This window comes from Varanus komodoensis, unplaced genomic scaffold (assembly GCF_004798865.1).
Source record: "Varanus komodoensis strain SLA01 unplaced genomic scaffold, ASM479886v1 scaffold13_3, whole genome shotgun sequence".
In the NCBI taxonomy this organism is placed as follows: Eukaryota; Metazoa; Chordata; class Lepidosauria; order Squamata; family Varanidae; genus Varanus; species Varanus komodoensis.
The window spans coordinates 1,689,937-1,711,657 of record NW_025335409.1 but is presented as its reverse complement, the minus strand read 5'-3'; the positions used below and the strand labels follow the sequence as shown (position 1 = coordinate 1,711,657).

The 21,721-nt window shown below is 41.5% G+C and overlaps 1 protein-coding gene across 4 annotated transcripts in view; it reads right to left on the bottom strand.

Moving 5' to 3' along the window:
• PLXNB2 (plexin B2) overlaps nt 1-21,721 on the bottom strand; it is a 331,034-nt gene that overhangs the window by 25,811 nt on the left and 283,502 nt on the right. For all 4 annotated transcript variants that reach the window (XM_044423441.1, XM_044423440.1, XM_044423443.1 and 1 more), the window contains 7 exons: nt 19,441-19,653; nt 18,645-18,821; nt 17,113-17,249; nt 15,457-15,557; nt 4,458-4,687; nt 2,534-2,715; nt 1,377-1,443 (listed from right to left, as the gene is read on the bottom strand). In XM_044423441.1, the coding sequence (XP_044279376.1) occupies nt 1,377-1,443; nt 2,534-2,715; nt 4,458-4,687; nt 15,457-15,557; nt 17,113-17,249; nt 18,645-18,821; nt 19,441-19,653 (1,107 nt within the window). The remainder of the gene's footprint in view (nt 1-1,376; nt 1,444-2,533; nt 2,716-4,457; nt 4,688-15,456; nt 15,558-17,112; nt 17,250-18,644; nt 18,822-19,440; nt 19,654-21,721) is intronic.

Genomic DNA, 21,721 nt, shown 5'->3' with positions numbered 1-21,721 from the left:
AACTCCATACAGTATCACATATAAACTTACCAACCCATATATGTCATTTATTTATTTTTAAATAGTAAGTTCTCCTATTTTCAATTTCAGATATAATCAAAGATATCCATTTAACAATGTTTCATTAAGCTAAGTTGTTAAGTTTTCACCAACCACATTAAATTAGCCTTTCTGTAACTCATGTGCACATACCAGCCTATTCTGCTGTCGATCTCAGGGGGCAGGAGGGCAAATAGGGAAGAAGGTGTTCCTTTAGGTATCCAGGTCCCAAGCCGTTTAGGGCTTTATAGGTAATAACCAGCACCTTGAATTGAGCCTGGACTTCGATGGGAAGCCAATGGAGCTGATAGAGGACTGGGGTTATATAAGAATAATGTCCTTGACAGCATCCTGGCAGCTCTGTTTTGAACCATCTGAAGTATCCGGACTGTCTTCAAGGGCAGCCCCACATAAAGCGCACCACAGAAATCCAACTGGGAAGCAATCAATGCATGTGTTACTGTTGCTAGGCAATCTTCCTCCAGGTAGGGACGCAGCTGATGAATTAGCCGAAGCTGAAGGAAAGCGCTCCTCGCCACCGCTGTCACTTGAGTTTCCAAGGACAGTTCCGGGTCGAGGAGCACTCCCAAGCTATGGATCCTGTCCTTTAGAGGGAGTACAACCCCATCCAGGGCAAGGCCCAAGTCGCCTACCCAGGAGCTCGAATCACCCACCAACAGAACCTCCATCTTATCTGGATTGAGTTTCAGTTTATTGGCCCTCATCCAGCCCATTACCTCAGCCAGGCACTGGTTCAGTACAGCCACTGCCTCACCTGGGTTAGTTGAAAAAGAGAGGTAGAGCTGGGTGTCATCAGCATACTGATGACTCCGCAACTCAAACCTCCTGATGACCTCTCCCAGAGATTTCCCCCAGAACCACCTTCTGGAATCGGCCATCAAGGTATGAGTGGAACCACTGCCAAGCAGTGCCTCCTACTCCCAGTCCTGCCAGTCTATCTAGGAGGATACCATGGTCAACAAACAATATTTGACAAACAGTAACTGCATTCAAAGGTAAACTTGAGTCTTGCATCATGAGAACCAACAGTAAGAGGTCTCTGGCTTACCTGCTCCCTCCTTTACCTTGTAATTGATGTTTTAAATTTATAATCCTGCTTCATGACAAACTTTCCCATTTTATCTGACCATGCAAACTCTGCTTTGTGATTACTTCCAAACCAAGAGTGGTTTGCTGGGATCAGATGTTACTAATCTTTACATGAGAAGGGAAGGGGGAGCACATGGGCCTGCATCTGATTTGTGGTGCTGAAACTATGGTTTGGTATTACCAGTGAATTCAGTAAATGTCAAGTGTGAATGCATTTCTTGTTTTACCTTGAGGTACTGATACAAACAAATGGACATCCAGTTAGAAAGCATCCTCTCCACGACGGTTTCTGATCTAAAATGAAAGAATACACTTATGTGCAAGAGTACAACTAGCAACTGTAATCTGCCCATAGGCATCACTCATATATGAAAGTTCATAGCCAGAATCGCTCGTAAGGGTATCTTTACCCCAAGCTATAAAATGCTGCACAGTTGTAAAAAGGGCAGTGGTACCTTGGTGCTCACTGGGTGACCTTGTGGTAGTCACCATCTCTTGTCCTAACCTGTTTCACAAGGTGGTCTTGAGGATGAAATGTGGTAACGGACAATGTATGTTTATCCCAGTGTAACCTCTTACAAGGAAGCCTGGTTCAAAAATAATTAATAGTAATACGCCATATAAAATGTTGTGCAACTAGTGCAATGTGGGGTCTGTCTGACATAGGAGAAACTTGTGTTAGATACTAAGGATGTCCAGATCTTGAATATTTCTATCAAATAACAATTCCCCATGCAAAGACCCCAGATATTCGTTCTGTGGCATTTTTTGTATGGCAGTTAATTTAGTCCTGATCTAAATAATAGCCTTAGGGCACTTCTCTTTTGCTATTGGTATAAAAATTCATTTATCTGCTTTCAGCATTATCATACTAAATAGGACTGTATTTCTGACAGAAGGGCTACATGTTTGTATCTACTAATTTGTGCTACGCTGCTAAGACTAACAACAACAACAGAGCACTAAGTAAAGAGAATGCTATAGTCTCAATCATGTAACAAAATAAAAAGACAAGTCATTATAAAATTACTATAGTGCTGAATAAGAATGTAGACAGGAGAAAATCAATTATGTAACCAAGAAGATTGTGAAAACACCAGACATGTACACCAGGTAAATAGTGCAAAAGCAGCCTTGCTATAGAAGCTTTTCAGTGTGGCTATCTTGTCCCTTTTCTCAGACTGGCTGTGATTCAAATATATTCAAAGCAAATTTTCATCCTGCCCTGATCTCTGTATGCAGTCACAGATCCATTTAAGAGAAGGGGAAAAAACAGGCATAATCTCTGAGTTTTGTTCTACAATTTGGTGAAAAGTAATAGGACTTTTAAATAGAAAGTGGGCATCTTCCACTGGCACTGGTTTATCAAAGAAATCTTCCTTACCTTCGAAGCATCAGTTTAGGATTTTTGGCAACAACATATTGTTCCATCAGCTCCAAAAACAATGTCCTCATGATGTCAGTATAGTATTCTAGCTTCCCATGCAAAGCCACAGTCAAGAGAGATGCAAAATAAACTTTGGCACGGGCAGAAAATTCCTTTTGGTTTTCCAATGTGTGAATGAACTAAACCAAGAAAAAGAAGGCAACAAGCATTTTGAACATCAATTGATTTTTGTTCTTATTCAGATTAGTAACATAGCTCCAATAAGATATAAAATTGAAACAAATAATATTCGACTGAGTATAATCTTTGGGGGGGGGTTTGGGGGGGGTCAAATAAAGTGATGTCTTTGTTTAACTGGGCCATTAAGCATAATTTTCAGTATAGTAAATATTGAAAAATGAATATCACAAACAAGATTTGGTGCACATATTCAGGACACTATTCTGTGTTTCAAGTTTGAATAACAATTTGTCACTCATACCCATTTTTAAACAAGAAAGAAAATGTAAAATACATTGTGAAGTGAATACTGTTATGAAAACTGAGATAGACAATCCAGTTGGCACACACATTCAGGCATTTTGTATTTGAAATGTGGTGTGACAAGTGTGAATGTGATGAATTTATTTATTCCATTTATATCCTTGTTTCTTCCACCTCGAAACTTCATGTGGTTCTCAGATGATTTCCCATCTAAGCACTGACCAAACCCAACCCTGCTGTTCTTTCATGTGTCTTCTGACAAGCCTTTCCCAATGAGGTGCCGTTTAGATGTAACTTGTATCATCCAGCCAGCATGGGCAATGGTTCAAAAGACTAGAAGGGCACCAGGTTGGGAAAGTCTGCTTTACACCATGCCCTGACTTTCCGTTTTTCATAGAAAGGTAGGCTATGAATGCTGAAATAAATAAATCCTGTACACTTTTTTTCAGATGGGTCTGGAAAAATGCAAAAAGCACTCCAGTGCAATAATTGCTTTGCAGATTAAGATATCAGGAAGAATGCAGTACGTCTGTGGTTGTAACATGATGTTCTGTTTGAAGACAGAACACTTGTACAATTAATTGTGACGTGACACTTGAATGAGGCTGTTTGAAGGCTGTTCTTGACTTCTATACAATGGAATATATTAACGAAATTACCCTCTTGTACCTCCTCTGAAATAAAATTTGGGTCACAAAAATAGCTAGAATTGGAGATTTCTAAAGAATTGCTCACGATTTTGTTATTTATTTATTTTTTACACTTGTATACCTCCCAGTGGCCAAGGAGCTCTCTTGCCGGCTGAAACCAAACAATAATAGCAGAACACTACCAACAAAAACAACAGCAGTAAACCACTAAAACCAATCAACAGAGCCAAGAGAACAACAATAGACTAACCACAGTGTTGTGGAAAAGGAACAGCAGCAGGTTAAAATACAGTACGATGTTAAAAATAAAGTAAAAACTTTTCAATTATTAAAATACCTGTTGAATATAAATGTTTTCACCTGGCACCTAAAAGAAAAATGAGTAGGCACCAGGCATACCTCTGGGGAGCTCATTCCATAGATGGGGTGCCACTAAGTTTTGAATAATGCAAAATCAAGATATACATGCACTGAGTTTCCACCAGACTGTTAGCTCTTATTTAAATAGCTTTCAGATTGGAAGAGAAACATTTTAAAATACAGACTGCATTTAAAATTGTTATTCCAAATTGCTAGAGCAAAGATCCAAACTGATATATGCATATAATTCTAGGAGCTAATGGCACTTCAAACAAATGTCATATTCTTCCACAGATGAGATGATAACAGATAAAAACTGTACAGGTTATTATTTATACCACAGTTTGTGAGCTAGTTTTGTTATTATTATAAATATATATCATGCTAAAATGCTCTTCAGAAAGGGTGACCTTTCATTTTCTACTTACATTAATGAGAAATGATTTACTATTGAGCAGATTGGAGAACTGATTGAGTGCTTGTTCCACAGTGGATCGCCTGGCCTCAGGAATGTCCAGTTTTCCAGTGATCATCACATCTTTTTCTCCATCTTTGGATGGCAGGAAGAAGACTCTGTCTGTATAGGTCTTATAGTCCAGCACAGGAATTCCTGCTTCATTGATGTCATTCGTCTGATCTTCCATTTCTATCATCAGATCTACAAATTGATGACATTTTCAAGCTTTAGTAGAAACTATGATTGATTCTACTTTCACAACATGGAGAGGAATAATCAAGTATGACAATCGTTTTATTGACAATCCTTTCAACTTTCTTTTCTTTCCAGAGATGTTCATTTAACAAAACTTGGATCTTTCAGTAAAGCTTACTTTCCCAGTGGTAGGTCACTTGACACAACTGTTTCCTTTTGTGAATTAGTTATAGGCAGAAATAATCCTGACATGAGTTTTGATTTTGAATGTGCTTGTGAATAATTGACTTTGACTAGGCGTACTTGCTAGTATTCCAGTCTTAGATGCAAGTCATCTGGAGCTGAAATCACCCATGTTTATCCTTTAGGATGTATATATTGAAAAGTAATTGCAATAGTCAGAGAAAAGAGAGCCAGTGTAGCGTAGTGGTTGAGAGTGCGGCACTGGGACTCAGGTAATTTTGATTCTAGCTCCTACTAAGCCATGGAGCCAATTGGGTGACTTTGGGCTAGTTACTGCCCCTCATTCTAACCTATCTCACAGGGTTGTTGTGGGGATAATATTGAGAGCAGCCAGAGGAGAATTATGTAAGCTACTTTAAGTTCTTTGTAAAAAAAAAGGAAGAATATAAATCTAATAAATAAAGGATAATAAGTAAAAGTGTAGGACTAGTCCAGGATTTCAAATCCTGCTCTTGTGCAAACCAAGCATACCTTCAGGCACAGCAGATGTGGAGAGTAATGCTCTCCTGCCCCCGATGCAGCAGTTGTACCATCCCAAATCCTACTATTTTAGGGAGAATGATGACACCTTACAAACACTATCCTGCACATAACAATCTTGAATTATTTTCAAAAGGGAAGGAAGAAACTGCTCATTTCATTGGAGTAGTGCTATCACTGGAGAGGAAACCACCCACTATCAGGTTTGGAAGACAAAACTTCCTCCTTCCCCCACCAAACATGAGTATTGATCCTAGCCATTCAAAATCAATTTTGCTACTCTGTGTATTCCATCCTCACCCTGTTTACTATCTATAGTTCATGCTGAACTACCACAGATGCTGGAAAATTAGATGGATAAAACAGACAGGTAGAGTTTGCTTCAGGTGCCTTTGGGGAAAGCCTTCTTTGAGATATTCAGAATTGAGAGATTTAGTAACCTTTTCTTACTCCTGGAATAACTTAGGTCAGCCTTCCCCAACCTTGTGATTTCCAGACCTGTTTGGACTGCAACATGTAGAATTCCCTGTCGATGGCACTGTTGAATGGGAATTCTGAGAGTTGTGGTCCAAATGGCTCTGAAGGCCACCAGGTTGGAGAAAGCTGCTTAAGGGTGTGCCTGTCAATAAGCATAGTTCAAGGGGGACATGGTGAAGACCGCAACGACATGAGGGAAAGTGTTCTCTGTGAGGGCACTCAGCACCACCATTAAAAACATGGCACACTTAAAACTTACTGCATGGCTTTCAACCAGCATTTAAAATTACCGCATTGTTCTCAACTTTTAGATTTAAAGAAAACTGGAAATTGATCATATAACTATTCTGATTTTATTGTGAGTTGTATGTTTGTAGTTTGGTTGTAAGCAGCATAGAATGCCACACAGGAATAGTTAACCAAGCAGAAAGAAGACTACAGTTTGTAACACACACACACACACACACAAAACAGGTTGTGTGGGTGAGCATTCCATGACTCTGTTATTGTGCATTCTAATTTTCTGTACAAGTGTACTGTGTAAATTAAAACAAATTTACACAATCTCATGGTGACAAAAGCTAAAAAACTATAGGCATTTTGGCATAAGCAACAATGTTCCAGAATTTAAGATCACAAATTTACTCAAAAGGGTTCATATCCCCTCATCTGCAAAATGATTATTTGCAGAATGTCTTGTAAAGCACAGTGTATTTTCATATAGCTGGCTAAGACTTTGACAACAAGACACAGTGTCTTTTCAGAACTGAAGTATTTGACCCAAATTCCACTTACCGGTAACATTTATTTGGAGCTCTTGATGATGTAAAAAATAATCAGAATCCAAGGCTGGAATGTATGAAGAAATTCCTCCCTAAAATGTCTCAGCCAACTGAATGTAGGAAACCAGTGGATCAACTGATCTCCTTTTTTGGGTGGGGGGGGGGAATTTCTATCCCAGTAAATCTAATTTATTTTTGGGGAGTACACAGTTACTATTCGAGTAAGGATGTTGCTTTCCTTTTATTGTTTTCTAATTCTATTGATATATATAACTGGAGGTGTGATCAATATCCAAGGGAAAGCCTATCTATTATATTGGCAGGCTGGAAGAAGATTATACAGTTCATCAGATTATCACTGACAACATATCAAGTTGATCCAAGAGGTTTTCAGCTTTGACATAGGGGACAATTATTTTGTCACCTTACAAATCCATTTGAGCTACAGGGCTTCTGGTTTCCTGACTGACTATAACACCAAGTTAATTAATCTAATGACTTGTCTCAGCAATTTATATTGACTACATGACTGAAGCTCATTCCCCCCTCCGCCCAAAAAAAAAAGTTCCCTATGTCCAAAAAGCAAGCCGTCATATTCTGCTAAAGCCTAAGACTTTCTGGCAAGTGCAGGCTCCCAGTGGTGCAAGATGAACAGAGGAGAGAACTCGGTCTAACAAAATGGAGAATGGAAGCACTGAGTAGTCAGTATGATGGGAAACAATCAGAACAGGAGAAGCAGTATTAAGACTTACGAGGGACCACAGCAGAAGCTCAGTAGAAGATGGCAGGGTTTAAAGTCAACATACAGGAAATGCTCTGTGTTGGACAAAGTGCATTCACAAAAATGCTAAACAAACAAACAAATCCTTCACTCCCCCAATAATCCTGGCTTAATAAGCCAGGATAAGCACAGGGGAATGTACTTCATTCCTTCATACAAGCAGCGAAATAAACTAGGATCTGATATTTCGCCATGTGTAACCTATCCTTTTCAAGAACGCTTTTAATTGTGCAAACTGTATCTGAACTGATGCTAAGATGGAGACTTCTTTCAGTGATTAAGTGGTTGACAAAGGACTGTGGATTGAATTTATTGTTCAGAGTGGCTGGTGGAGAGTGCTGAGGAATGGCCAGCATTCAAACTACAGTCAGTTGGCAGGTTTTGTCCACCAATGGGTAACAGGGCATGTGTGACTGACAGGCAAGTATAAAGGAGCAACTCATTTCCCCTGCATGCCAAGAAAAAGGCAGCTGGTGGAATTTGGTTGTGGCCCTGGTGGGTTGTTGTGGCAGTTTCTTTCAGAATTTGAATCTTTGCTAGGTTCTGCTGCTACCCAGATATGTCAAGGAATCCTCTGGTGAAGAATCTAGAGGAAGGACTGGTGACCTGAAGAAATAGCTTGATTTTGGAAGTTCTTCCGGAGCTTGACTCAGCCAGACAGCTGCTCTGCTTGAGGAAGTCGTGAGTTTGGACAGACTTCAGGACTCAAATTAAATTGTTGGTATAGGGAGCATCTCAAAGGTCTGTGAATCTATAATCCCTGGTCTGTGAAGCCTCTTAGTTTTCCACAATTGGTTTTCTTTATCACGGGGCTACTCCAAGGTGATCGTATAGCATTCTTTCTGTAAATCCATATGTCTAATTACCTAACAGGTTTTGTCTGACAAGTTTCCCATTTTGGATCCTCACATTTCTTTTAATTTTCCCAGTCTAGGATACCTTTGTCCCTGACGTTTGTTTAGTTATGGTCACTTTCAACAGTAAATCTTTTTCTCTGTCAATCTGGTATGTGTGAGTGATTAACTGGGGGTAGGAGGTGGGAAAGGGAATTTAACAATATGCTTGCAGAGAAGAGAAGCAGGCTGTGTGAAGGCTTTTTCCCCCTGAAAAAAAGCCCAGGAGTTACACAGAGCTTCTGGTCCTGCTCCCCAACTGGTTAGGAGAGGAGGCTCCCCGAAGCCAGAAATCACTGCACAAATTATGTCAAAATTCCCAGACTTTAGGCTGAATAATGTGTAAAGTCTTCAGCATCCTAGAAGGTCCAATTACCAAAACACTCACAAAACATGTTGATGAGCTAGAATGAGCATACAGTGGTAAAGCAGCAGAAAACTTTAGCACATAGTATTCATATTTCTCCAAGATTATAATATCTTGACTATGCGAGGCTTGAAGGAATTTACTCTTGCTTGCTACGAAACAAGAAGGCACTACGTGTGACTGTCTTCCCTACCCTTGTTGATTCTATTTTCTAATCTTGTTTTAAACATCAGCATTTTTAACTCTCCTCATGAGACTTACCAGATGTCAAAACGTGACCTAAACAGTTCAGGGTTGGTATCGCTTTTCCTGCCATGAAAGTCTATTAGCTAAGGATTACCTACCAACATATGGGGCTTGTTACAGTGACAAATGTGAAATCTATGTTTCTTCTTCATTCCAGAAGCTATTCTTATTTGATGTTTTCTAAATGTCTTTGATTCAACTGATTTATGGTAAGCTCAACTTCTTTTACCATTTTAAAAGTTGTTTTGGTACTATGGTCAGTTGAGCGTACCATACTAAGACCATCTGATGAGGGAGGTGACGATAAGCTCAACTCTGAATGCAAATATGCACATGTAATGGGACTATCCAGCACTAGCCACAACTACATTTAAGAAAAACATTTGGTACGAAAGAGGCAAGAAGCAAACAAAGCCCATTATTTTTGCATGATCTCATATAATAGGTCAGCCTAGATAGAAACATCGACGGCAGCCAGCTCCACCGGCCAGCACGGCCGCACGCGGCGCCGGAGAGCGCCGCCCGCCAGCCCAGGTGATCGGGCGCGCGCGGTGCGCGACGGGGCGGGTCTCGGAGGCGCCCTGCGGAGTCAAAGCCGCGGCAACGGCCGGGGCCGGCGGCCTCGGGCCGGCGGCCGAAGGGCGGCGACCAAAGGGGTCGCCGCCGTTTGGGGTGCCGTTCGGGGGGACAAGAGGGGGGCTGGGCTGGCCATGGACTCTTGTTGAAATAGGCTTGCCTACTGCTGATTCTCAGGGAAGAGGAAGGATCCCCTTTTTTCTTTTTTTTTCTTTTTATCGTTCTCTTTCTCCTCCTCCGACCTACTTTATAATCTTACCCTGCTTTAATTAGTGCTTTGAGTCATTCCTGGCCATGTCGACGTTTATATATCCTGGGGAACCCACGGGGGCTGCTATTGGCGTGGTCACGGGCAATGGTCGTTACAACAATAGGGGCTTAACGTGTCCACGTAGAAGAAGGATGGACAGATGGCTGACACCTGTCCCTCCTTCTGATCCTGCCCCCAACCAGAGGGCGCCAGGTAGCCTTGTCAACCACCCCTCGGGTCTGACAGTGCTGCTGCTCAATGCCAGGTCGATCAATAATAAATCTTCCCTCATCCATGACTTGATTGTGGATGAGGGGGCTGACCTGGCTTGCATAACGGAGACCTGGGCGGGAGAGGGAGGGGATGTTGCCCTCTCCCAGTTGTGCCCGCCCGGGTATCTGGTTCAACACTGTTCACGCCCAGAAGGGAGGGGAGGGGGAGTCGCGTTGGTTTACCGAGCCTCCATCTCTCTCACGGGTCTTCCGGTCCCTTTGAGACCAGGGCTGGAGTGCCTCTACTTGGTGTTGGGCGAACGAGACAGATTGGGGATTCTATTGGTGTACCGTGCACCTTTCTGCCCAGCAGTCTCCCTATCTGAGCTGACAGAGACCGTCTCGGACCTGGTGTTGAGGACCCCCAGGATGTTGGTCCTGGGGGACTTCAATCTCCATGCCGAGTCTGGACTGACCGGGGCGGCTCAGGACTTCATGGCCTCTATGACGGCCATGGGCCTGTCTCAACACGTCACTGGCCCTACCCATGAACGTGGACACACTCTGGACCTGGTATTCACGACGGGGCAGGTAGAGGATGACCTGAGGGTGAAGAACTTATGTTTGACTCCCCTGTCATGGTCAGATCACCTCCTGGTGAGGTTTGTGCTCGAGAGCGGCCTCTCCCTCTATAAGAGTGCGGACCCGATTGTATGGGCCCGCCCCCGGAGCCGGATGGATCCGGATGGATTCCTGGGGGCCCTGGGGGAATTTCCGGCTGACAAGACTGGTGCTCCTGTCGAGGCTCTGGTCGAACTGTGGAACGGAGAGATGACCAGGGCTGTGGACACAATCGCTCCTAAGCGTCCTCTCCCACCGGGCAGAGTCCGCTCTTCCCCTTGGTATACACCTGAATTACGGGCGATGAAGCGAGTTGGGAGACGGCTAGAGCGTAGGTGGAGGAAATCACGGGATGAATCTGACCGAACACACTTGAGAGCCCACTATCGGGCCTATGCTGTGGCGGTGAAGGCGGCGAAAAAGAAGTTTTTTTCTGCTTCCATTGCCTCCTCACAATGCCGTCCAGCGGAGCTTTTTCGAGTGGTGCAAGGCCTGGTTCGCCTGGGTCCTAAGGAAGATCCGATGCCACCCTCAAAGGCCTGCTGTGACGACTTTGCCAGGCATTTCAGGGAGAAAATCGCTCAGATTCATCATGAGCTGGACTCCACTAATGAATCAGAGGTCTCTGAGGAGTCGCCAATGCTACCGTCTGGTCCAAAATTACTGGAGGAATTTCAATTATTGCGGCCCAATGATGTGGACAAGGTGCTTGGAAGAGTACGTCCCACCACGTGCCTATTGGATCCTTGCCCGTCTTGGTTAATAAATAACTCCAAGCACGGGATTGGGACCTGGATTTTGGAAGTGGTTAACGCTTCTCTGAGGGAGGGTCGAGTGCCTGCCCCTTTAAAGGAGGCGGTAATACGACCGGTCCTGAAGAAAGCGTCACTGGATCCAGAGATGGCCACTAACTATAGACCTGTGGCCAACATCCCGTTTCTGGGCAAGGTGCTGGAGCGAGTGGTGGCGGGACAACTCCAAGCACTCTTGGAGGAAACTGATTATCTGGATCCTTTTCAGTCCGGCTTCAGACCCGGGTACAGTACTGAATCTGCCTTGGTCGCCCTGTACGATGACCTGTGCAGGGAGAAGGACAGGGGGAGTACATCCCTGTTGGTTCTTCTGGACCTCTCGGCGGCTTTCGATACCATCGACCATGGTATCCTTCTGGATAGACTTGCGGGATTGGGGGTTGGAGGCACTGCTTTGCAGTGGTTCCGCTCCTATCTCGACGGTCGATTCCAGAAGGTAGTGCTGGGGGACCATGTCTCTACGTCATGGCAGCTATGCCATGGGGTACCACAGGGCTCCATTCTATCCCCTCTGCTATTTAACATCTATATGAAACCGCTGGGAGAGGTCATCAGGAGGTGTGGGCTGCGGAATCATCAATACGCTGATGATACCCAGCTTTACCTCTCATTCTCCACTAATCCAGGTGAGGCAGTGGCTGTGCTGAACCGGTGCTTGGCCGAGGTAAGGGAATGGATGAGGGCCAATAAACTGAAACTCAACCCAGACAAGACGGAGGTCCTGTTGGTTGGCGGATCGGGTTTCGGAGAGGGTGGATTTGACCTGGTCCTGAATGGTGCAACACTCCCTCTTAGGGATAAGGTCCGCAGCTTAGGTGTACTCCTCGACCCGGAGCTTTCTTTGGAAGCTCAGGTGACAGCGGTAGCGAGGAACGCCTTCCTTCAGCTTCGGCTGATTAATCAGCTGCGCCCCTACCTGGAATACGACTGCCTGGCGACGGTGACACACGCGCTGGTGACTTCCCGCCTAGACTTCTGTAACGCGCTTTACGTGGGGCTTCCCCTGAAGACAGTCCGAACACTTCAATTGGTGCAAAATAGAGCTGCCAGGTTGCTGACGGGGACGGGGCGTTATGCTCACATGACTCCAGTCCTCCATCAGCTTCACTGGCTTCCCATTGAAGCCCGGGCCCAATTCAAGGTGTTGATTATGACCTACAAAGCCCTAAACGGCTTGGGTCCTGGCTACCTGCACGAGCGCTTACGTCCGTATATGCCCGACCGCCCTTTGAGATCTGCGGGAGAGTCCCTTCTCCGGGAACCCTCCATGAAAGAAATTAGGAGAGTAAGTACCCGGAGGAGGGCTTTCTCTGCGGTGGCGCCCAACCTATGGAATTCACTCCCCAAAGAGGTCCGCCTGGCACCGTCGTTACTGGTTTTTCGGCGCCAGGTAAAGACCTTTTTATTTAAACATCATTTCAATTGTTAAAACATATGATCTGGCCTGGGCAACTTCTTCTTCCTTCTCTTTCTCCTCCTATATTTTTATTTTATACTGATAATTTTAATTTTGTATTTGTAAATCAATGTATTTTTTGTATTGTTATATTTAATGGTAATTTATTATGTACTATTGTATTTCAATGTATTTTATCATGTTGTAAGCCGCCCCGAGGTTTCGGCAAGGGGCGGCATAGAAATGTTATAATAATAATAATAATAATAATAATAATAATAATAATAATAATGTAGAGTGACTTATGCAAAACATGCATGTATTACATTTTTAGGCCTCAGAAACATTCCTCTAAGTTATTTTTATGTATGTAACTATTTCTGTTTTGATTGCTTAATCAATATAACTAGCTCCAAATATATCAGACCCCAGAAGGATCTTTCAATATCTCTGTATAAACTAGTCTACCAGTTTTCAGATGAGACATTTTTTTTATTTATATCCTGCCCTTTTCCTACAAAGGCCTCAAGGCAGCTTACATCATTCTCCTCCTCCATCTTATCCCCACAACAACAACCCTGTGAGGTAGGTTGGGCTGAGAGTCTGTGACTGGCCCAAAGTCACCCAGTTGGCTCCATGGCTGAGCGGGGACTAGAACCCAGACTGCCTGAGTCCCAGTCCCATGCTCTTAACCACTACACCACACTGGCTCTTTTCAGATAATAGAGCATAGAAGTTCTTTAAAAGTAGGTAAAAAATTGACCCAGAATGCAATCTTGTACACAGTCAAGTTGCTTAAGTTTCACTGATACTGAATTAATAGCATAGTTGTGTTCAGGTGCTGGAAGCTTATAAGACATTATAACTTAATTTATTTTAAGACAAATAGTTGTAGAAACTTGTAGTAAGGTTTCTGCTTGCATATAAGAGAAGTATAGATTGCATAATATAAGCATGGGATAACTAACAGAACCAAAATTATTAGGTATGGTAAAATATTGGTTCATTAAGCCTCAGAATAAACTAGTAATTTGTACTTTGGAAAAGACAGAAATTAAAGAGAATAGGTGGTCAATATATGTTTTTTTAGATATGTTGCCAACCACAAGGTAAAGGAGACAGGATGCTTAAAGAAAAGTTAGGAGCTTTTCTAGTTTCTTTGGAATTAGTAAAAATGTCAGTAGTGATGCTTGTAAGCGGAAGGAACTATGATTTGGAGTAAGGAGTTTAAATGAAGGTAGACCACCTTATCATAACTAATCAGTAAGCAGGATGGCTACCAAATAGGAGGATATTAGATAAAGGGATAGCTGAGGACTTTAAGGTACAGAGTAAAGGTTTACTTGATGGGCAAGACCCTACCTTTAATCTCACTCTAAGAATACCTCTTTGTAGTGATAAAGAATCTCTGATAGCAGATTTGGTGTGAATCTAATTCTCTTCTTGCTATTTTTGTATTAAGTATGAAAGGTCTCTGTGTGCATATGACTTTTGCTGAATAAAAGCATTCCGATATCTTTTAAACTCTTTTTAGTGTGTTTGCAAGTCAGCACATATCAGCATCAAGACAGCTACTTCTAGTCTGCACCAAATTTTAGTAGATAGGCAATGGGAACCTGTCACAAATTCTAAACTAAAGGTGTGTAAAAAGACCTTCATTAAAATTAAATTTCCCTATATAGGACAGTAGACCCTAGACTAAAAAAGCAAGACATTTCACTGTTAACAAACATACTCTCTGATCAATCATTGCAAATTGATAATTTGTATTTTTAGTTACATTCCATATTTTTAGTTTATTATTTTATTTGGAATTCTTGTATGTCGCCCCATTCGCATAAGCCTCGGGGTGGTTTCCAACACATAAATAAATATCTATACAAATACATAAAAAACTGGAAACGTCCTGGCATAATAATTTAAAACCAATAAATAAAATCAGCAATTATTAAAATAACGTTTAAATAAAAAGGTCTTGGCCTGGTGCCAAAAAACAAATAACGACGGCACCAGGCGGACCTCTCTGGGGAGCACATTCCATAGGTGGGGCGCCACCGCAGAGAAGGCCCTCCTCCGGGTACTCACCCTCCTAATATCTTTCACAGAGGGTTCCCGGAGAAGGACCTATGCCACTGATCTCAAGGGGTGGGAGGGCAAAATATGGACGCAGGCGCTCCTTTAGATAGCTCCTTTAGTTGTAATTTGTAACTTCAGACACAAATCATTTTCCCTAAAAATTGAAGTCATATTTGGAACTTTGGATAAAGTTCTATCAGAAGCTGCAAAAATTAACTGATTTCCTACAGTACTGCAAATTCATTTACAGTTTTAGTAGAAACATATTCCATAATAAAACATGCATGACTATTTCCCTATGGCCAATTTTGTTCCTGGTACTTACTGTTTTCATTTTAGGTAAAAAAAGCCTGTTGTTTTCCTTTATGCACTCTATTTTTATTGATGTCCTTTCAGACTAATTGCTAGAAGACTATGCAATGCTTATGTCAACATGCTGTAATCAAGAATGGTTGCATCTCCTGCATATTCTCCAAAGGCAGCTTAAATCAGACAGTAGCAGAGTTTCAGCACATCCTGTGATTTCTCAGGGGGCTCTACAAGAAATCAGGCATCACTCATACCTGTAAATTCCTTTTTGCACCGGTCTCTGACGCTTTCTTCCAAGCCTTCAAGTTGTGATTTAATTTTTTCATACTCCCGTTCTGCTTGTTGGCTTTTCCGTCTATAAGGAATACAAACACAGAGTACAGAAAAAGTTACGGGATGTAAAAATAAATCATTTTACAAGGTAGCTGAGCAAAGAGCCAGAGGGATCTTTAGAAACAAAGTCTTTTTGCTCTTGATCTTTTAAAGCTGAGAAGGCAGAAGAAAAAGAAAACAATAAGCCAAAAGTTTAAGCTGGCATAAAATTAAAATAGCTGTGTTGATTTCGCCTCATCAAGGGCTCCTTAAAGTAAACCTCAAAGGACTAAACATGTCAATATTCAAGTATATGTTTTATTTAAAGTAACACTACTGGTTTTAGAATAAAGTTGAGTTACAATTGCTACTGCCTTTTTCCACAATTATTTCTGAATTTGGACTAAAGACTTCATCAGATGTTAGTTGTTTTTGTCAGTATGGTACTTAATGCCCAAATCAAATGAAGCTTTCCAACAGATACGTACACATTTCATTTTAAATTTTACTATCAATGAGTAGCAGTCAATTCACCCTTTGCATCATTTCTGTGTTTCTAGGAATTGACCAGCACATACATATCTATTCAGAAGGGAAAGACACTAAGAATCATGTTGTGATCAGCCTTTAAAATGTCTCAAAGGCATAGTCATGAATGTATATCAGGGATGCAGATCCTTAGACCTGGGAATAAAATTCAGCCCATCTGGAGGTGCCTGCCTCACCTCCCCCCTCAACCAAATGCCCCTACCCATTTCCCAGACTCCACTCCCCGTCCCCCAGACTCCAATTATGTGGTGGTTTCTTGGCTTGGTGCTGCTTTGTCCCATTCTAAAAGCCTGAAACATCTCTCTTAAACCTGAATTATTTGCAGTTAAGAGTTTTAAGTGAAAATATGCTGACATTTTTAGCTCTTCCCTTTTACTCACTCTATCTTCAGCTGAACTCACTGCCGAAATGATTGGAATGTAGCTATGGGAAGCTTCTCTGAAATGGAAGTTAGTTGTCTGGCTAAAAGAGGTTTTGCATCTCTGATATATAGCATGTAGATATACAGAATGTGTGGCGATTTCAACAGTCTGGAGAATACCAAGGGTCATGGTATCTAAATAGCTCTTCACCCATTGCCACCCATAAGATGATTAATAGATATTTTTCATCCACCAAGAAATACACATTAAAAGAACTCAGAATGCAAAAGTGATCTGGACTTTTCCAGGGGAGCTCACTCAGCCACAGCGATAAGAAACTAATAGCATGCCTACAGTCTTTCCTGCAAAATCCAAATATATTTGTATTTCAAGTAACATGGTTCACAAATTTTCTTTCATGTTGTTGTCCCATGAAAAATGTATGTAGCAAAATGGTCCCTTTGCTATTTTTGATATCATGTCAGTTAAAACCAACTGACTTTGCCAGTGGCGAATAACAAGCGGTTCTCCTAACGCTGTCCTTCTAAATAGAAACAGACCTTTGTGAACAAAAGGAACAATCAGAAATATTTTTCTTTGTATTTTTCTGCAGATGCATTTTTCTGCATTCGCACGATTTGGCATTTCAGTAATGTCTGATGATACCCGATGAAAACTACATCTTACCTGTAGCAATAGATTGAGATGAAGATAATGGCCACCATGGGAATTATCACCAATGGCAAGATCAAGCTCAAGGGTATGTCACTCACTTGCGTATATTCCACTCTTCCTAGAACCCATTCTTTGAAGCCAAATTTCACCTAGATAAATAATTACACTTTGTAATATGCATCAAAGGTCTCAAAGTGATTTTTTATGCATTATGATACCGAGCACTTCGTCTTTTCCCACTATTTAATCTACTGTGTGCAAGTTCCCTGATGCACCCAATTAGTAGTTTAGCCCAAGTAGTACAATGGTTTCAAATTTAGGCTATATAAACTCTTTCCTTATAGAATAACCTGAGTGCTAAATGATTTCATTCACTCATTAACATTCGCTATAAGGTAAGAAGTGAAAATTGCCAGACTGGGAGGGGGCAATGGCAGGGAAATGTGTAAGGAAGTCACAGAGGCATGTGCAGACTTTGTCCAAAACAAAACCAACCAACCAGAGAGGAAACTTCAGCATTAATATCACATTTGCCTTGAAATGTTTACTCCACCTTTTGGCTCTAATTGGGCCCCCTAGTCAGTTTCTAAATTAAAACCTAGAAAAAACAAAAACCAACAGAATAAAATCAATTACATAGCAATGAGGAAAGAGTGTAAAAATAGGTCAGCTTAAAATAATGCAAAACTGCAGCAAGAAATTAAAAACTCAGGACAGATACTGCAAAATAAGAAAATCTTTGCCAGTGTCCTGAAGCTGAAAAGAAAGGAAGTCAATCAAACTTCTCTACAGAAGAAACTCTCTGCAGAGGAAATATAAGTGAGCAGCCACAGATGTGAAGGCTGGCACACATTCCAGACACCAAAAGGTGGCAGGACTTGAGCAAGACTTTGGATGGTGCCCAGTGCACAGTTTGCGTAGAAAAAACGGGAAAGCTGCAGCCTGTGAAAAAGTTGTGATGTTATTGGTCTGAAGATATGATGGGAGAAATAGCAGGATGAGGATGGGTTGGGGTGTTCTGTGGCATGCTAGCAAGTCAAGCGTGGCAACACTGGCAAAAACATCTAGTGCAGCTAGTGTCCCTAAAAAGGACATTGCTTCTCCAAAGTAACTTCCACATGCAATTTGAGAAATATGCCCATGATTCCCAGGATGCACCTCTGAAATCACACAGTTTTATCGATGCCCCTAGAAGCGCTAAACAAACTCATGTTACAGTAGCGGCACAGCAGCCTTCTCCCACCTGGCGTCTTCTAGATGTATTGATCAGAACTCCCCCTGGCTGTGCAGGCCTGGGGATGATGGCACTTATAGTTCAACACATAATGAGGGCACCAGGCCTTAAGAAATAAAAGGAACAGCGTGACTGCTTCGCTTTCTACACAGGGAGTGCAGTGCCAGGGCAGTTTTTCTTTTGCCAGTGTTCCAGGGAAGAACACATTATGTGTGAAGGAAGGCTTTTTATTAGTGTCACTTAATACAAGATAGGCCCTGTGCTACATTCTTCGTATACATTGTTAAAAACACAGAAAAATGTGACATACGATGAATTCTGGCAGGTTATTAACCGTATCTCTCTTCTGCCTTCGCTTGGGTGGGGGCTGCTCTTCAGGTGGTTCACAGTATAAATCCTTCTCAGTCAGGGTGGTGATGTTACATGGCTCCTCTCCCACAAATGCACGAGCCTCATCCATTGTCATGGCTTTGTTCAGATTACTGCCCTAGACAGAAATATAGGGCAACTTAGCCATTGTAGCTATCAGTTTATTTCAGGTTGTTTCAGGGAGTGGGGGCAGGGAAAAAACAAGGACAAAAATTCTAGGATTAATGCATTAATCCTTTGCACAGATTCATCCTAAACAGAGGAGTTGGAAGAAGAAATACTCTGAAGATAGTTGCAGACTGTGGTAATCTGTGATCTTGTTTATGTAAGCTGTTCCTGCAGGACAACAAGAGGACAAGCCTTGATTTACAATGTCCAATACTCTTCCCCATCACTGGTGGCAACAGGAGGTATGGAGACGATCAAAGAAAGCTAGACTGGAAGCACTAAATTCCAGATTACGGCAGCAGATAATGAGTGGAAACCCCATCGATAACAGAAAATGAGAAGTATTGCTTAGAGCTAAAGATAGATTCTGTCCCCTAGAAGTCAGGAAAAAAGTAATTTATTCTATCACACTGTACCAGTATCTGAAAACAGTTAACAGAATTATCCTAACTATACTCATCAGCATATGCAAATAGTATTTACCTAGGAAAGCACCCCCCCCCCCCAATAAATACATATTGGCTATATATGGAGGAGAGAGAGAAGCTCTTTTCCTGAAGCACACTTACTTTTGCATGAATAAGTTTGTTGACCTGCTTTTTGATACCATCAGTGAAGTTCTCAAAGGTTGGATCAGCAACATATTGAAAGTCTCTTTGCACTGTGTGACCATCCATTTTAATAAGTATAGCAATTCTATAGTTTTCGGGATCATCCAATACTGGTGGAGATAAGAAGACCATTGCAGTATCATTGATTTTTGAGACAGTTTTCCCTTCAAACTAAAAAAAAAAAGAGAGAGAGAGAGAACATTGGTCATTAGTACTTAAAATATGCATTTTCTCTTAAAAAGTAAACTTAAAATAAATCTGTCACAATCTTGTTTATTCTAGTGCATTTTTAAAAACTGATAATTTGTAAGGTGGGGAATGGGTGAAATTGGGCAATTGAACATTTCTCTATCCTATTAAAAGACAACAACTAAGTGATACTAATAAAGTTTTGCATGATTTTAGGCTAGAATACAGTGGAAGATATATTGTGGTATTCAAGCAGGAGTGAACAGTGCATTTCTGAAAGTAATGGATAAATGTTTTAAATGGGCTGAATTTTCACCATCTTTCACACACCAAATGTGTGAGTTTACTGTTCTTTCCTGAAACCATAATGGGCGGATTTTAACTTTGTGACCTGCCTTGCTACAGAAATGACCAGCATAGAAAAGCTGCAAATAATACAAAACATTTTACTAATCATTTCTTCACAGTCAAAATCCCTTCCAGATTAAACTCCAAATTTATTTTATTTATTAACATTATATCTCGCTTTTTTCTTTTTTGGGTAACTCAAAGCAGCTCACATCATTCTCCTCCTCCTGTTCTCAAGCTTATCCCCATAAGAACAACCCTGTCAGGTAGGCCAGGCTGAGAGTCTGTGACTGGCCCAAAGTCACCCAGGAAGCTCCATGGCTGAGCAGGGATTACAATCTGGCTTGCCTGAGTCCTAGAACCGTGCTCTTAACCACTACACCGTGCTGGCTCTTATATGCCTTGGCGTTTGCCTTGGCCCAGTGGTGCAGTCAGTCTAAGTCTGCACTTAACCTGCAAATAAGCACCCAGATGGAGAGCATCAGAAGCACTCTATTTTATCCCTGTAGTCATGATTGTGTATAATTTCAGTGGGCTGAAAATGTGAAATTGCATATACTCTGAGGCTTTTTATGGCTGACAAACTGTCTTTTGCTGTATCAATAACTGTATGTAATTGTACTGTATCTTCGCAGTACGATTACATGCAATTCTTACCTTCCCCTCATCACTCCTGAGGATATCCCCTAAACCCCTTCTCCAAAGTTGTTTGAATAATCATGGGCTGGCTGAAAATGGGGGGCGGGGGATGCTATAAGCTGCCATATTGCTCTGCCCATGATTATTTAAACTCATGTTGTTAATTGCCTTGTGCATTCCCCTTAAGCAGATCAGTCATTCATACAAAAGCTTTAAATTTATTTAAGAGAGTGAATGAAAAAAATAAAGTCAAAGAAACATTTAATGCACATGTTGGCTGTTCTTTCTATCCTTTACTGTAATACTTTGTTAATAAACATACAAAAATTATGTTTAAACATTTTCATTGCCTTTTTCCATTGTGCTGCAACCAATTACCATAGTTTACATATACAGTAAGTATAACTTCGAATAGTGTGAATTTGAATAATGTGACCACTTCATGGAATTCATTATCCTCACTAATCGAGACCTAGCCATACTTTAAATTTGTAAGAGAACCTTATTTTTTTAAACATTTTGGATTTTTCTGCACTGTCATGAATATGAATGAAATCACTGATTCCTAAATTAAATGTTGGCTCCTAAATATATCCATATTCCCAAAATTATACTGGTATCCATTTTCCCACTGCCTGTTGAATTTTTGAACACTCTGCTTGAAACAACCACCAGCAGGTAAATGTAATGCCAGCAGGTAAAACAACAGCCAGTTTTCAGCAAGGCGAAAACAGATACTGAGTAGCTGGTGAATATCAGCAATAGTAGAGACATGTAAATCAATGTCTAACACTGCATGGTAAATGTTTACTGCTAATAAAAGTCACTGTTAGCGTTTCATGGGTCTATGTCTGAAAACTGGGGGAAATGTTCATCTATTTCTGGCTATTTTCAACTTTTAGCATTCAATGTGAATGAGAGCATTCACCCAAATCTTGGAAATATGTTCCTGAGGGCCTTCAGAAGCATCTGAACACAGAGAAACAAATGTATCAAAAGTCTTTCAATTATGGCCTGTTTAGACCCTGTCCAGTATGCATCTGTCTATGAAGTAGGGACAGTT